We start from the raw sequence: 14,951 nt of genomic DNA, 5'->3' as shown, positions 1-14,951 counted from the left end.
GAGAGCTTTCTTTCATCCTTAGAAAAGGGGACCACATACTTAGTATTAATAACCAATTGTGACTCTCCTACAGTGGCGTAGTGATGTTTTCTTGCGCTCGGGGAAAAAAAATATTTTTTATAAAATTCACCCAAGTTCTTCCAATTTCTTTCTAAGTCCGTATTATTCTTGTTTAACAAACTTCCAACGTCTAAGGAAAATCCAAATTTAAAATGAAGGTTAATTAGTCGTGTAAATCTTGTTCGAGACGATCGAGAACGCTTTTCATAACGCTAGAAATTTCACATTCTGCGGAAAGACCAACGTATCTAGCCGATTCTCATTTTGCGGTGCCTTCTTACACGTTTTACTATAGCAATATCCCATTTTTCACAAAGAGACTTCTTGTATTTTTCAGATTCACGTTTGACAGTTTTGTTAAAGCATTTTTTAATAATTCCCATCGTAACGTTTTACGTGAGAAAAAAAGGACAATTTGTTTTCCAGAAATCAATATTTTCGAGAAATCAGTTATAATAAAAATACAAATTATCTAGTAACTTCGGCTTTGCGGACAATTTGGCGCCCCCTGTGAGTAGCTCCCGGGGCAATATGTCCTCCCCCTCCTCCTTATCCCCCTCACTACGTCAGTGCTCCCCTGCGTGTTCAGATTTTCCACCTTTATATGACGACGAAAGGCATACAAATAGTTTTCTTAACATAATGGCATGTATACCCAATTTTTTAGAGTCAGAGAGTGTTCTGAAAGTGCACTGAAAGAAATTGCGCTAGTAAAATCAACAAATCGGTTCTGTTGTTCTTGACTTAACGGAGATTCGGTGAAATTGATCGTATTATGGTTAATTCGACCAAGTTCTTTGTCAAGCGAACAAATTAGTTTAGTCATTTCAACAGAAGAGAAATTGTCGCTCTTAAGTTAACAAAATTTTGTAAAATTGACAGATTCCTTATCAATCTAACTGATTTTTCTGTTAACACAACTGATTTTACAGGTCATTTCAACTGTCAATACATGACCAAATTTCAAAGAGAATTTTACGCTCAATGCGCTCTCTACTTTGTACTTATGTATGTATGCTGTGTACTAATGTATGCACATATTTACGTATGTATATGGCGGCCGCCGTGGTGTGAAGGTAGCGTGCTCCGCCTACCACACCGAAAACCCTGGGTTCACACCCCGGGCAAAGCAATATAAAAATTTTAGAAATAAGATTTTTCAATTAGAAGAAAATTTTCCTAAGCGGGGTTGCCCTTCGGCACTGTTCGGCAAGAACTCCGAGTATATTTCTGCCATGAAAAGATCTCAGTGAATGCTCATCTGCCTTGCAAATGCCGCAACATAGGTAATTTCGTACAAAGCTGTCGCAACAACTTTTTTTGTTCATTTTACTACTAAAACGGTCAATTACGATTCAACGATTCGTGCGCAGTTGATTCAGCATGTTGTTGTGATGAATAAAAATTGACAGAAATTTCGGTTGAATTGACCCTATTTCGGTTGATTTTACCAGTATTTTTCTTTCAGTGTATATACACACTTCTTTGGGCGCAACGGAAGTAGAACACCTCTTTTGAATTTGGTTCCCGACAGATAGTACGATTTATGTTAAACCTAATCTGTGATAATTTGAGCGTAAAATCTGAATACTTGGCTGCAAAATCTCCTTGGAACACCCATGGTGACTACCTTCCAAGGAGCACTGTATATTACTGCTTTTAAATAGGCTTCCAGGTCCAATGGCGGATACAGGGGGGGGGGGGGGCGATCGCCCCATCCTGAATAAATATTGGGCGTACTTAATTTGCCAGAAATTGAAATGCATTTTTTAGATTTCCGTAAAATTGAGATTGAATGAAATATTTCTTATCTTCTTTTGTCTGCTTGTCTAGCGAAAAAAGGTAAATAATAAATAAGTGAGTTTTGCTTTTTCCGCTTATTGCCGCAGATATGCCATGGTTTGTGAATAAAATAGTTGAAACATGGTGACCTTGCAAAACATAAAAAAATTCTTCATATCACCAACCAACTTCATTTTTTTTTATAAAAGTTCCGGAACACACCTAATATGTCGTTTCATTTATGCAATATCAGAGCCACTGGTGACCTGATACGAAACTTTTGTTCTCTCTCAATTCGTTTCCAGGAATAGGGCTCGAAATCAGCTGTCTGTTCATTCAATTGTAAACAAAAATTCTTCATATCACCAACCAACTTCATTTTTTTTTATAAAAGTTCCGGTACACACCTAATATGTCGTTTCATTTATGCAATATCAGAGCCACTGATGACCTGATACGAAACTTTTGTTCTCTCTCAATTCGTTTCCAGGAATGGGGCTCGAAATCAGCTGTCTGTTCATTCAATTGTAAACAAAAATTCTTCATATCACCAACCAACTTCATTTTTTTTTATAAAAGTTCCGGTACACACCTAATATGTCGTTTCATTTATGCAATATCAGAGCCACTGATGACCTGATACGAAACTTTTATTCTCTCTCAATTCGTTTCCAGGAATGGGGCTCGAAATCAGCTGTCTGTTCATTCAATTGTAAACAAAAGTTCATTCGTTGTAAACAAAAGTTCATTCGTTTCCAAGAATGGGGTCTGAAGTCAAATTATTCATCTCTTTTTTTCCTTTTTTGATTGCTGCAATAGATATAGATTCAAAAAAACTCCACTTAGTTAAAGCCACAAGTGAAACTCTCTTATCAGAAAGAACTAGCTTCTACCTTTGAGCTGTATAAAATCATTTCTTGATTGTTTTTTGTTCGAATTCTTTCAATTAGTTGAGCTAATTTGAGTGCTTAAAGATAAATTCGATACGTTTATTTGTAATTATGTCAAAATGGTCTTCTGAAGTTAATCATTAATTTATATTACTGACTTCCATGGCAAAAATGGATTTTGAGCTTTCGGCCATGATCGCCCCCCTCATCTGGAGACATGTATCCGCCCCTGTCCAGGTCAGGTGTCAGTTGTCCGAAGGAAACCGATATAGCACAGGCGACTTTGTAAACATTCTATAACCAATCCATTCGAATGTCCTTAGTATCACATAAGACTCTGGTAAGGAAATGGTAGTTCCTGTTTACGCTCGCAAAATTTAAATTTAAAGCGAAAAAGTAGGGTGGAGGTTGCTTTAATAGAGCAACAACTATAAATGTTTATAACTAAACTGTCGATCATACAGGTTGTGTGCTTTAAAGGTGCATCACTCCCAAAGTACCAAAAGAAATTAAATGCGATTTTCCAAGTTGTTTGTTCGAGGTACTTTATCTTACAAAAACAATTTTTTAGAGCTTTAATGCGGAACAATCCGAAGCCTTGCATTACTGCGACAACATAGTTGCAAATATTTCTCACAAAGCCTTTTTTTAGCAAAACACTACGTAAGTAAGTAGTATTTATGTATGTATATTAGGGCGGGCCGATTTAAAAATCGCTCGTTGCTCTGTGAAAATCGTATTCTAGGGATCAAAATAAGAAACTTTGCCGAAGGAACTATACCTTTAAAACGAATTCTGATGTCCCCCCCCCCTTTGGGTCGAACTTTTGGGTAGGGGCAATTTCAATTCTACCTGCTGTGTCTTGTGGTGGCTTAAAAAAGCAACACAAATACGCAACAACGCACAACGCAATTTTAACGTCTGCAATTGTGTCACAGTGATACCTTCATTTTTTAAAACGGTTGAATAAAAAACCCACACAACTATGTTTACGACATGCAAATGCATCACAGTGATACCTTGGTTTTAAAAGCGGGTTGTAAAAACGCTAGTTTCTAATAATTTTTTTTAATTTCTTTTCTATTACTAAGTTAAATTAATTTTTTCATTTACATATGTTCTGACTAAATAAATTTGTAAAGAGAAAAATAAACTCCAAAAAGAAAAAACATAGGCATTTCAAAGTGGGATTTTTCAAAATTTGCCCCTACGACCCAAAGGGGGGGGGCATCAGAATTCGTTTTAGAGGTATGGTTCCTTCGGCAAAGTTTCTTATTTTGATCCCTACAATATGATTTTTACAGAGCAATGGGCGATTTTTTTGCCTCCCCACAAATCGACCCGGCCTAATGTATATGTACATCTATGAGAAAAAAGTTAAATTTAGTCATCAATTTTTTAAGTAATATAAGTATAAAAATGTTTTCATAACTTTGTACCTCAATAATTTTCCACTCAACTGAACTCATTCAAACGTGTCGAATGGCCAATTAAATCAATTTTACATACATTTAATTAAATGCCCACACATTAGTGTTGCTGTATTGTCGTTTGACATGCCTCGACATCCATCATGACATGCAAATGGCCAACGTGAAAGCTGAAAACATATAGCAGGCAAATTGCCCCTTCTTAACACATTTTTATGCCATCACAACAGACCACAACAAAAACCACGCACCAAAAATAAAATTTAAAAACAAAAATTATTTCAACTGTTTCATTTTTTTCGTCTTCTCCCCAAACATTTCGTCATCAACACGCACGCAGATATCCACAACAACAATGGTGGCGGTAGTAACAGCAGCAGCAGTAGTAGTGGTGGTCATGTCGGCATCAAATCATCATCCGCATCAGCAGCTGCTACAGCAACATCCATGGCGGCCACTGCCGCTGCTATAGCCGCCTCTGTGGCGTCAACCACATCCTCGCCTGCGTCCATAGCAAGTCATCTCGGTCATCACCATCATCATACACACCATCATCATCATCATCCGAATGGTGGTCTGTTGACAGCTGCGAGTTTGGGTGGTGGCTTGGGTGGACTCGGTATACCGGTAAGCTGTGCAAGCTTGCGTGGTATGGCAAGTGGTCTTAGTGGCTTGACCACAACAGGTGGTGGTGGCATAGGTGTGAGCATTGGTAGTGGCGGTAGCAGTTCGAGTGGCAGTAATAGCAGCGGATTGGGTAGCATACACAATTTGCCACCAGGTCATGTGCCAGATATTTGCCCCATCTGTGGTATTAAAATTTCGGCAGAGGAATGGAATTCACACTTTCTAGCCGAACTTGACCGGTTGTATAAGTTGAGTTCGGGTATGGAGCGCACGAATTTACAGGCATCTTATATGTTTGCGCCGCCTTGTCCGGCGCAAGAGAATGCCATACGAACCAGTCATAATCGCTGGGAGGTGAGTTAAATGTACAATGAATGATTTAGTACTAAATTTGTAAGGGGCGGCTGATAAGTTTGTAACTTTAAATGCCTAACTTAAGTAGATACGTTGTGAACTTATCGGCGCTTACTCGTTCTTGAACACTTCAAATAATAAAATCTAAATTGTTTCTGTTGTTACTACTTTTCCTAGACTTTCCAAAGGATACGCAATAATAGACAAAATCGTTTACGAATAAAAGGACGAAAGCGAAAATATGGTAATGATCTGTACTTCATGGAGAATCTGTTCTGCAATTCCTGCCCGATATGCAAACGAAAATACGCGATCGAAGCTGGGAAGCTGCCACCTGAGGTGAGTTTAGTCAAAGTGTTTTTTTTTGAAGATATAGCCATTCCTACCCTCAACCTCAAAAGCCAAGAACCACAAAACCAGGGAACAGTTAATGAAATACTCGGATGGAGCTCAGGAAGTACCTCTCGCAGAAACCGAACAATACAAGAAGCGCCTCATTAGTCAAGCTAGATTTAGTGGCTTCTGCTAATCAATGGAAGAACCTCACATAGCACGTTTGAGTCATCATGACTTCATAAATTTAATGGCGACGACAGCTCATATTACTTCGAGCATCGCTTCGTTGAATGGGTATAATTCCAGATAAGACCAACCATACCAAATATTTAATTTCTTTCCCAATGGCATCGCTTGATGGGAGCTGATGGCGTCAATGTAAAGCTAGCACATATTTAATAGGACCCACATATTTTATAACATAAGTCCTTTTCCTTTTTGGGTTACATAACAGTTCAACCTAACCTTACCTAAATCTTCTACAAATCTCGGACTCATAAATTCATATTGTCACCGCTAATTGTCCTGCTGTGGCTCCGTGATTGCGATTATTTGTAAGCCTGATTATGAGTTGCCATGTAGACTGCTCTTCATGTACTGTTCAGTACCAGCTACGGATAAAAACCGCAGCAACTGAAAAGATTCAGTCACAAATAAAGATATCTAAATAGAATTTTATCAGAACCCAAATCTCAGCTCTGAGTTCACTCTTACATCAACTGCCTTGTGTTCTGCGATATCTAGATTTTGTATAATCCCAAGAGCTGGCTTTTTTTAACTAAGAAGCTTTATCAACAAGTCTTCCGAGCTACACCGTTACAAAAATAATAACCACATAATACATTAATTTGTAACAGTTTTTGGCAAAATCATTCCAGGAGGACACGAAAGTGCAAGATGAAATCGAAACGGTCGACGTTGAAAGCTGTAATGATGATGTGCCCGATTCTGGTTCCGAGCTAGCGACGCATTCACAACTTGTTGGCAACAATATGAGTCACGGTGGACATCATAATACATCGATGAGTAGTAATATGCATAATAGTAATAATCAACCAGGAAAATTAGATGGTATCTTATATCGAACCGCATGTGTTATGAATAAAGAAACAACAACAAATTGTGAAGATGATTTAAACGCAACAAGCACCAGTGGAGGAGGCGGTGGAGGTGGCATGTCACAGAATTGGAATCAAACGCAACACAATGCAGCTGCAACAATTCAGACGCAGCAAGGACATATCAGTGGTAAGAATACAACTTTCTTATAATTTTAGGCAGATGGCTGGTATATATCGACTGCTGAGTGGAATAGCACCCTACCTCAGCTGCAGTTTCGAAAACGCCCTATCTCGTAATATTTTTCTAGGAGCCATATTCCAAGATTTGTTTTAAAAACGCCCTATTTCAAAATTCAGTGGTGAAATGTCCTATCACAGATTTTTTTCCATAAACGCCCTACCACAGCAAAATATATTGAGGTATGGAATGATATAGGGTATTTTTGAAACAATTTCTCCGCTCGTACAGTTTTGGGTTCATGCGGGGACTACTTCCGAGACCATTTTGAGATAATTTTAGAACTTTTGGTGATCACTTCGGGGCTATTTTTATATTCAGCTGAGCAGAGCTTACAGATTATATTAATTTTGTTCGCATAACGGTACCCTGTAACGGCATAAACTAATCGAGATAGATATATAATCAAAATGATCTGGGCGAAAAAAGAAATTCATTTAGCCATGTCTGTCCGTCCGTCTGTCCGTAAACACGATAACTTGAGTAAGTTTTGAGCTATCTTAATGAAATTTGGTATGTAAATTCCTGGGCACTCATCTCAGATCGAAATGAACGAAATCGGACTATAACCACGCCCACTTTTTCGATATCGAAAATTTCGAAACACCGAAAAAAGTGCGATAACTCATTACCAAAGACGGTTAAAGCGATGAAACTTGGTAGGTGAGTTGATCTTATGACGCAGAATAGAAAATTAGTAAAATTTTGGACAATGGGCGTGGCACCGCTTACTTTTAAAAGAAGGTAATTTAAAAGTTTTGCAAGCTGTAATTTGGCAGTCGTTGACGATATTATTATGAAATTTGGCAGGAACGTTACTCCTATTACTATATGTGTTCTAAATAAAAATTTCCAAAATCGGATGACGAACATGCCCACTTTTAAAAAAAAAAAATTTAAGTCAAATTTTAACAAAAAATTTAATATCTTTACAGTATATAAGTAAATTATGTCAACATTCAACTCCAGTAATGATATGGTGCAACAAAATACAAAAATTAAAGAAAATTTAAAAAAAAATTTTTCATTTAATTTGTCTAGAATACTTTTAATGCCATAAGTCGAACAAAAATTTTGCAATCATTGTGAAATTTGGCAAGGGCATAGCTTCCATGACGATAACTGTTTTCTGTGAAAATGGGCGAAATCGGTTGAAGCCACGCCCAGGTTTTATACACAGTCGACCGTCTGTCCTTCCGCTTGGCCGTTAACACGATAACTTGAGCAAAAATCGACTCAGTTCACGTACTTATCTGAACTCACTTTATCTTGGTATTAAAAATGGGCGAAATCCGACAATGACCACGCCGACTTTTTCGATATCCAAAATTTCGAAAAATTGCCATAATTCTATACCAAACACGAAAAAAGGGATGGAACATGGTGATTGGATTGGTTTTTTGACGCAAAACTTTAGAAAAATTTTGTAAAATGGGTGTGACACTTACCATATTAAGTAGAAGAAAATGAAAAAGTTCTGCAGGGCGAAATCAAAAGCCCTTGGAATCATGGCAGGAATACTGTTCGTGGTATTACATATATAAATAAATTAGCAGTACCCGACAAATGATGTTCTGGGTCACCCTGTTTTGGTCGATATCTCCGAAACGCCTTCACATATACAACTCCCTTTTAAAATACGCTGTAATACCTTTCATTCGCTACACATGTCATACAAACACATTCCAGGGTTATCCTAGGTTCATTTTCCTACATGGTGATTTTCTCTTATTTGACAAAGAATGAAGGAAAATCGTTCCAAAATACGTCACCCTTGGTCTACAATTTGGTCGATATTTCCCAAACGTATGTGATATGAAATTAAAAACTACTTATAAACCATCTACGAAACCAACGCAGCTAAGCTCTCAGCTGAGTATGGAATGTTCGGTTATACCCGAACTTAGCCTTCCTTACTTGTTTAATAATTATTTTGGTATGATATCGATACTATTTGGAATACTTATGGGATAATTAGAGAACATTTCGAGATTATATTCGGCATCTACTATGTATTTCGGGACTGTCTTGGAATTTTTTTTTGATTGCTTTAGGTAGGAAATGGCATTTTGAGGTCATTTTAGAAATGGGGGATTGTTTCCGGATTATTTGCACACCCATTTCGGCTATTACGACAGACATACCTGCCGCGGGTATCTTCTAAGCCCCCTAATCCACTGCCAGTGGGCTTTATTGTGGCTTCCAGCGCCTACTAGCCAAGTGAGGTTTTAAGTGATTTAACGCTCCTCTATAGATTTTAGTTTTTATATTTGCTCCGATATACGGAAGAAATCTCAAGTGTTTAAAGTTAACGGAAGGTATAAAGCGGGGTAAGATCTCTTGGTATTTTGAAGTAGTCATAGTTTTTTGATATTTTTCCATTGTTGAACTCTAAGTATGTACTTTTGTTTCCTACCTGAATATTAATGTAGTATGCTGTGCTTGCGGCCACCGTGGTGTGATGGTAGCGTGCTCCGCCTACCACACCATATGCCCTGGGTTCACACCCCAGGCAAAGCAACATCAAAATTTTAGAAATAAGGTTTTTCAATTAGAAGAAAATTTTTCTAAGCGGGGTCGCAACTAGGCAGTGTTTGGCAAGAGCTCCGGGTGTATTTCTACCATGAAAAGCTCTCAGTGAAAACTCATCTGCCTTGCAGATGCCTTTCGGAAGAGTAGCTCGGCCTTAGATCTCTTCGGAGGTTATCGCGTATTACATTTTTTTCTTTATGCTGTGCTTATTTAAAAAAAATGGTAGGGGTCAATGTTAAATTATTTCAATTAATTGCGTTTGAAGATTAAAAAAAAAGTTCCAAGTAGGAAAAAGTTAATGCAGTGGATTATAAGCACCTAGAAGAAAAGTTTTTAAGCTCTTCTTTACTTTGTGTGACACTACAGAAGATTTCGAGAAGAAAGGTGGTGAGTGAAAAGGCAATCGCTTACAATGAGTGTGTGCTGGAACACAACCTCTTCTATAAGCTACTCCTTTCGAGGCGTTCTGAGATAATTTTTTTTTTTTTTAACAATGACTACATCCGTGTTAGCTATTACGTTTACTTGAATTATCATTTGAATATTCATAATACTTATCACATAAATATGCCAGAATTTGGTGGGGTTATCAATTTTTTATTTCTTAGAAATTATAATCAAGTTGTCATCAGCTTAAGAATTCAATAATATTAATGAAGTCAAAAGCATTTTTTATATTTCATTCTAAATATGTACGCACTATGTCTAAATCAAAACGGTCTACATATTTAAAATTACTAATAACTTTCCTTGAAAAAAGTACATGGTCAAGTATAAAGTCCGATCAGTTACTGGATGATGTGCGAACAAACAGACAAGCGGATGGAAACCAAATTCGAAACAAGTTTGATTTGAGTTTTGTTGCGTTCATATCTACATACTTATGTAGGTATGTGCGAGGTGTTCTCCGAAACTATTAAACTGATTGTGATATTTTGTAAAAGCGCCGTTTTTTTGATCAACTTAGGCTACTGGATATTTTTCATCTGAATTAACGTCTAAAGAGTAGATTACCGATTTCTTGGTTATAGATGTCGTCCGGTGAATAAGTATACACTTTTTGAAATGTCGACCCATCTTTCTTGAAAATATGAGCTCCACGCGGTGAAGAATAAGCAGGTGAAGATGAGATGGGAAAGGGAAAAGCAAAAGAAAAAGGCAGAGAGATCAGCTTTAAACGGAAGGAAAAGAAAAGTAACAGGGTTAGAGAAAGGAATAGTGGAAGGAAGTAAGGGGGTGGACGGAGAGCAAGAAAAAAAGGAAGGGGAAAATGTGAAAGAGGATTCAAAGGATATAATAAAAATAATATAATATATAATATAATATATATATAATATAATTAAAATGAATGATGATTAGGAGGACGAGAAAAGGAGAAGGTGAATCGGAGGTGGAAAGAACCCCAATTCATGGACTTTCCGAAAATTAGCCGTCAGAAAATTAACAAAACTCGTTTTTCCGCGTAAAAACTTCTTCGTCATGAGCAAAAAGGTCCGGGTGAATGTTTTTGACTCAGGCAAATTTTGCTAGTGACTACAGAGTTTTTTCCGCAATTGAGTCATATTGCACGTTTATTTGAATTAAAAGAAATTTTTATTAATTTTCTAAGTTTTGTTTTTTATTTTCCTTTCCCATTCCGCTAATTTGCAGTGAAAAATGTCAGCGAACTGTCATCGACAACCCATCACTTTTACAACGCGGACTCGTGTGGCGCCGCTGATGAGCGCTCCAGCAGTGGCGTAGGAACAGCAGGCAATTGTAATGGCAAGGATGTTACGATGGAAACGTGTAATGCCAATGACAGCGACGAGGATGTCATTGTGGACGATGATGATTCTATTAAAATGACGACGAATCTGTGTAGCGGTAAAAAACGAAAATATGAAGAGACGGTAGTTAGCAGCAGGTAAGCGAATGTGGGAAAATACAGGCAATAAAAATTAAAGCACATTTGCTTATATACATTGCTGCAGCTTACATTAGACCGTAAAAAAAATATTTTATAAATGCCTTGAAAAAGTTTGTGTCACTTTAAGGCCATACAACAGATAGGATACACCAAAAATTCTGTCTAGGAGAAGGAAATTTGTATCTTCTTCTATTTTGAATAAGTAAAAGTCTAGAACAGGGATCGGCTGCTAATACCAAAAAAAAAATGTTTACCTGTTCTAAAGGTAATGATCCCGGGTCCCTCTGAAACTGGGTCCATAGTATTTTTGCACAGAACACCTGACTGCGTTGGCGGTCTTCGGCCGCGCTTATAATAAATTACCTTGGCCAGTCCACCACTGGGGTGGGAACAAAATTTAATGCGTGCAAAATGCCTTTTTACACAAAGTGTTTTCCTGTGTAAAACAACAACCACATAAAAATTGCCAACATTAACTGGAAACACCTTTCGAACAGAGATACATTTTTTCTTTTCCGCATTCATATTATTGTTGTCGAGATAAATGTGCGTATTTTGACACCCCTCCCGATATTTGTGGACGCGTGTTAGCAATCGACCCCTGTTCTAGACTTGAACCTTTGAATATTTTTAATGTGACAAAAAAAATTTAAAAATGCTATCGCGGTTCTACAAAACAGCTTTTAACTGCCTTTTCAAAAACATCACATTTTCGATATTGCATGTTATTATTATTATTTTTTTTTTGATACGGTCTAATGCATGAAAGCATACTTACCTGAAAGCATACTTTCATATTTGTTTACTCACATCCACTTCTCGCTTCTTAAAGGACTTCCAATAATCCTTCGCCAATGCTAGAGCAGGAGCGACCTCGTTCAGAGCCGCAAGTGACCAGCACTGAGCCGAATATGGAGATTGCTAATAACAACAACAATAATAATAATAACAACAATTCGAAGTACAACTCTTTTGAGGAGTTGCGTGCTAAGCAACAACAACAACAAGCGGAACCTGATAATGGCCAAAGCATGTGTGGTAACGTAAACAGTGGCGTAACTCCAAATGCAAATCTAATGGTGCCGGGACATACGCAATTGGACACAAAGGTGGGATTTAGTTCGGAAAATAAACCGGACGATGAAAACAAATGTTTCATTTGTAAGGTACGAGTAATTTGAGTTTCTGTTTTTCGACTTAAAAAAAATGTATAGGAAAATAAAATTTTAAAAAATATTCAAAACAAGCTTTTTATTTAAGTTTTTTTATATTTTTTTTGATTAGAAAAAAGGGTTAAAAATATTCATTTATTTTTGACTAAAAAAAATAAAAAATAAATACAATATTTAAAAAAATTTTATTTTAATTATTTTCATATACTTATATAATATTTGTTTTAACCAAAAAAAAAAATTATTAGAAAAATAAATTTTTAAAATTTTTAAAAAGAAAATAGTTTTAACCATCTTTATATATTTTTTTGTGATAAAAATTGTTAATAACTTATAATAATCAAAATAAAATAAAATATGTTAATTTTAGCACTAAGTTAAACTAATTTTAAAAAATGCACAAACTAATAAAATTTCCACTATCCTTATACCCCGCACAACTTAACCTATAATTTCACCTTAAATATTATTATTATTTTTTTTTTCAATTTTATTTAGATTCATTTTTCATTCAAAATTTCAAACGGATCCAATTTTTTTCCTTGTTTTTCTCTTTAAGACAGGTATAAAGGACTTTGCAACGGAATCCTTTTTTCGCGGACGAAATTTGTATTTTCATCAGAGTTGTGCAAATGTGATGAGTAGCTATCGGTTAAGCAAAGAATTGCAACAACAACAAAATCTGATACAACAGCAGCAACAACAACAAGAAACCCAAAAATCTCCATCGCCGGAACAATTGGTGAATCTTTAAGAATTTATTGAATTAATTGTATAGTGGCCGAAAAAATAACGGTAAAATTACAAAATATAGTATTATGAAAAATTTAATATCGAAACACACACATGCAAACACAGGCGGTTAATTAGGGGTGTCCTGTGATTTGTTGTGATAAAACATCGTTTACTTATACATATATTTTCTTTTTGTCAACTACTAGGCCCGCATCCTAATCCTTTTCTTCACGTATTTGAAATTTTTTCGTTATTCGTTGGGAAGATTTAGTTGGTATGGGCGATGCCACGACGTCTAGATCAAATATCGACTTTGAGCGTCCAACCATCTGGGTAGTGTTTTAAGTGAATATTTTTAATTTGGTTTTGATCGGTCAATTTGTAAAATACACAATTCGATTTTTTATTAAGGTTTTAAGAAAAATTCAACCAGGAAATACAGAATCTGGATTAATCAATTTCCCTGTTTTAATAAAATTTCGTTTCTGGGTTTATACTGCCTTTTTTGTATTGTGGGAGATAACGCAGATGAAAACCTTCGCTAAGATTGGGTATGAAAATTTTGAGACAGAGGGAAGATCAGATAGTGAGGCGTTTTTTACACATCCGGATTATTCGAAAACTTGGAAAAAAATTCAGATAGCACGTTCTTCTACCGATTTTGACATAGGGTGTTTTTCAAACAAGTTCAGAGAAGAGCATTTTCGCAGCAGAGATAGGGTGATATTTCACTCATTCGTCGGTATATGAAGATAGCGCGTTTTCAAAACACGTTCTAATATAGAAATTTTATTGCATATAACGTAGAAAGTAATTTTTTGGTTTGTAACTAAACTAATTAATTACTATGAACTAATAAGGTAACTTTACTCGTCAGTTTTACTGCTCATAGACATGAAATTAACTTTTTTCTTACATTTTAAATATTTAGATCATTCCACACTTAGTATTCAGTAATAACTTATTTTCAAAAAAAGTAAGGACATCCCTAACGTCATATAACATACCCAGAAACACATATAAATTATCGTGTTTGCGATAAAACTTAAGTGAGATAGTTTAGAAAAATTAATATGTAACAACTTGTTTAAATATTTATAATAATTTAAGAATTTTATCGTTTTTTTTTTTTAATTTTACAACAACAAAAACTTTCGTAATTGTTTTATTTTAAAACACGTTGTCTTTATGAAAATAATCAAAGTAAGTTTTATGTTAATTGGTAATAATTAGCTGAAGTTTTAATTAAGTAAATATTTATAATATTTATTACCAATAAATATTCTAATTTTCTATATTAAATATTGTTTATTTAGAAAATATATAAATATGAAATCTTTTTTTGTTTTTTAAACTAATTCTAATATTTGAATATTGTGTGCTATACTTGTTAAAAATCACAAGAAAATATTTAGTTTTTAAGCAAAAAATCAAATGTATCTAATGAAAATATGTAATTAATTAAAATATATTAAATATTAAAAAAAAATAGTACTAATAATTAAAAAAAAAATTAACATATTAAAGAGTAACTTATAAATCCCTAACTATGATTTGTGTTTTAATTTACTTGTAGATATATACATTTAAAAAAATATATATTATGGTAATAGTTCGATGACAAGAAGGAGAAGTCTGATGAGATTTTGCTATAGTGGCCCATGAAGTATCTACTTTATTAACAGTTATACCACTGCAAAGTCAAATATTAAAAAAAATCCGCTGAGACTTTGTTAAATAAGCGTTATAATCCAATAGAATAACTGTTTTGACAAAACGGAAGAAACTTACTATCTGTACGAACAGCACAGAACTCAATCAAGTG

At 35.4% G+C, this 14,951-nt stretch overlaps 1 protein-coding gene across 5 annotated transcripts in view; it reads left to right on the top strand.

Annotated features, from left to right (window-relative positions):
- The window catches only part of tey (teyrha-meyrha), a 73,138-nt gene extending 58,980 nt beyond the window's left edge, over positions 1 to 14,158 (top strand). Inside the window, exons 4-9 of one of the 5 annotated variants that reach the window (XM_067792303.1) lie at positions 4,503 to 5,143; positions 5,321 to 5,482; positions 6,358 to 6,727; positions 10,961 to 11,216; positions 12,052 to 12,328; positions 12,951 to 14,158. In XM_067792303.1, the coding sequence (XP_067648404.1) occupies positions 4,503 to 5,143; positions 5,321 to 5,482; positions 6,358 to 6,727; positions 10,961 to 11,216; positions 12,052 to 12,328; positions 12,951 to 13,145 (1,901 nt within the window). In that variant the 3' untranslated portion in view covers positions 13,146 to 14,158. Of the gene's footprint in view, positions 1 to 4,502; positions 5,144 to 5,320; positions 5,483 to 6,336; positions 6,728 to 10,960; positions 11,217 to 12,051; positions 12,386 to 12,950 lie in introns of all 5 variants that reach the window. The other 4 variants (XM_067792301.1, XM_067792302.1, XM_067792300.1 and 1 more) reach the window with 4 other exon arrangements.
- Positions 14,159 to 14,951: the final 793 nt, after the last annotated feature.

Source organism: Eurosta solidaginis, chromosome 5 (assembly GCF_040869045.1).
Source record: "Eurosta solidaginis isolate ZX-2024a chromosome 5, ASM4086904v1, whole genome shotgun sequence".
Lineage (NCBI taxonomy): Eukaryota > Metazoa > Arthropoda > Insecta > Diptera > Tephritidae > Eurosta > Eurosta solidaginis.
Note: the sequence above shows the minus strand (reverse complement) of the source record. Positions and strands in the feature narration are given on the sequence as shown.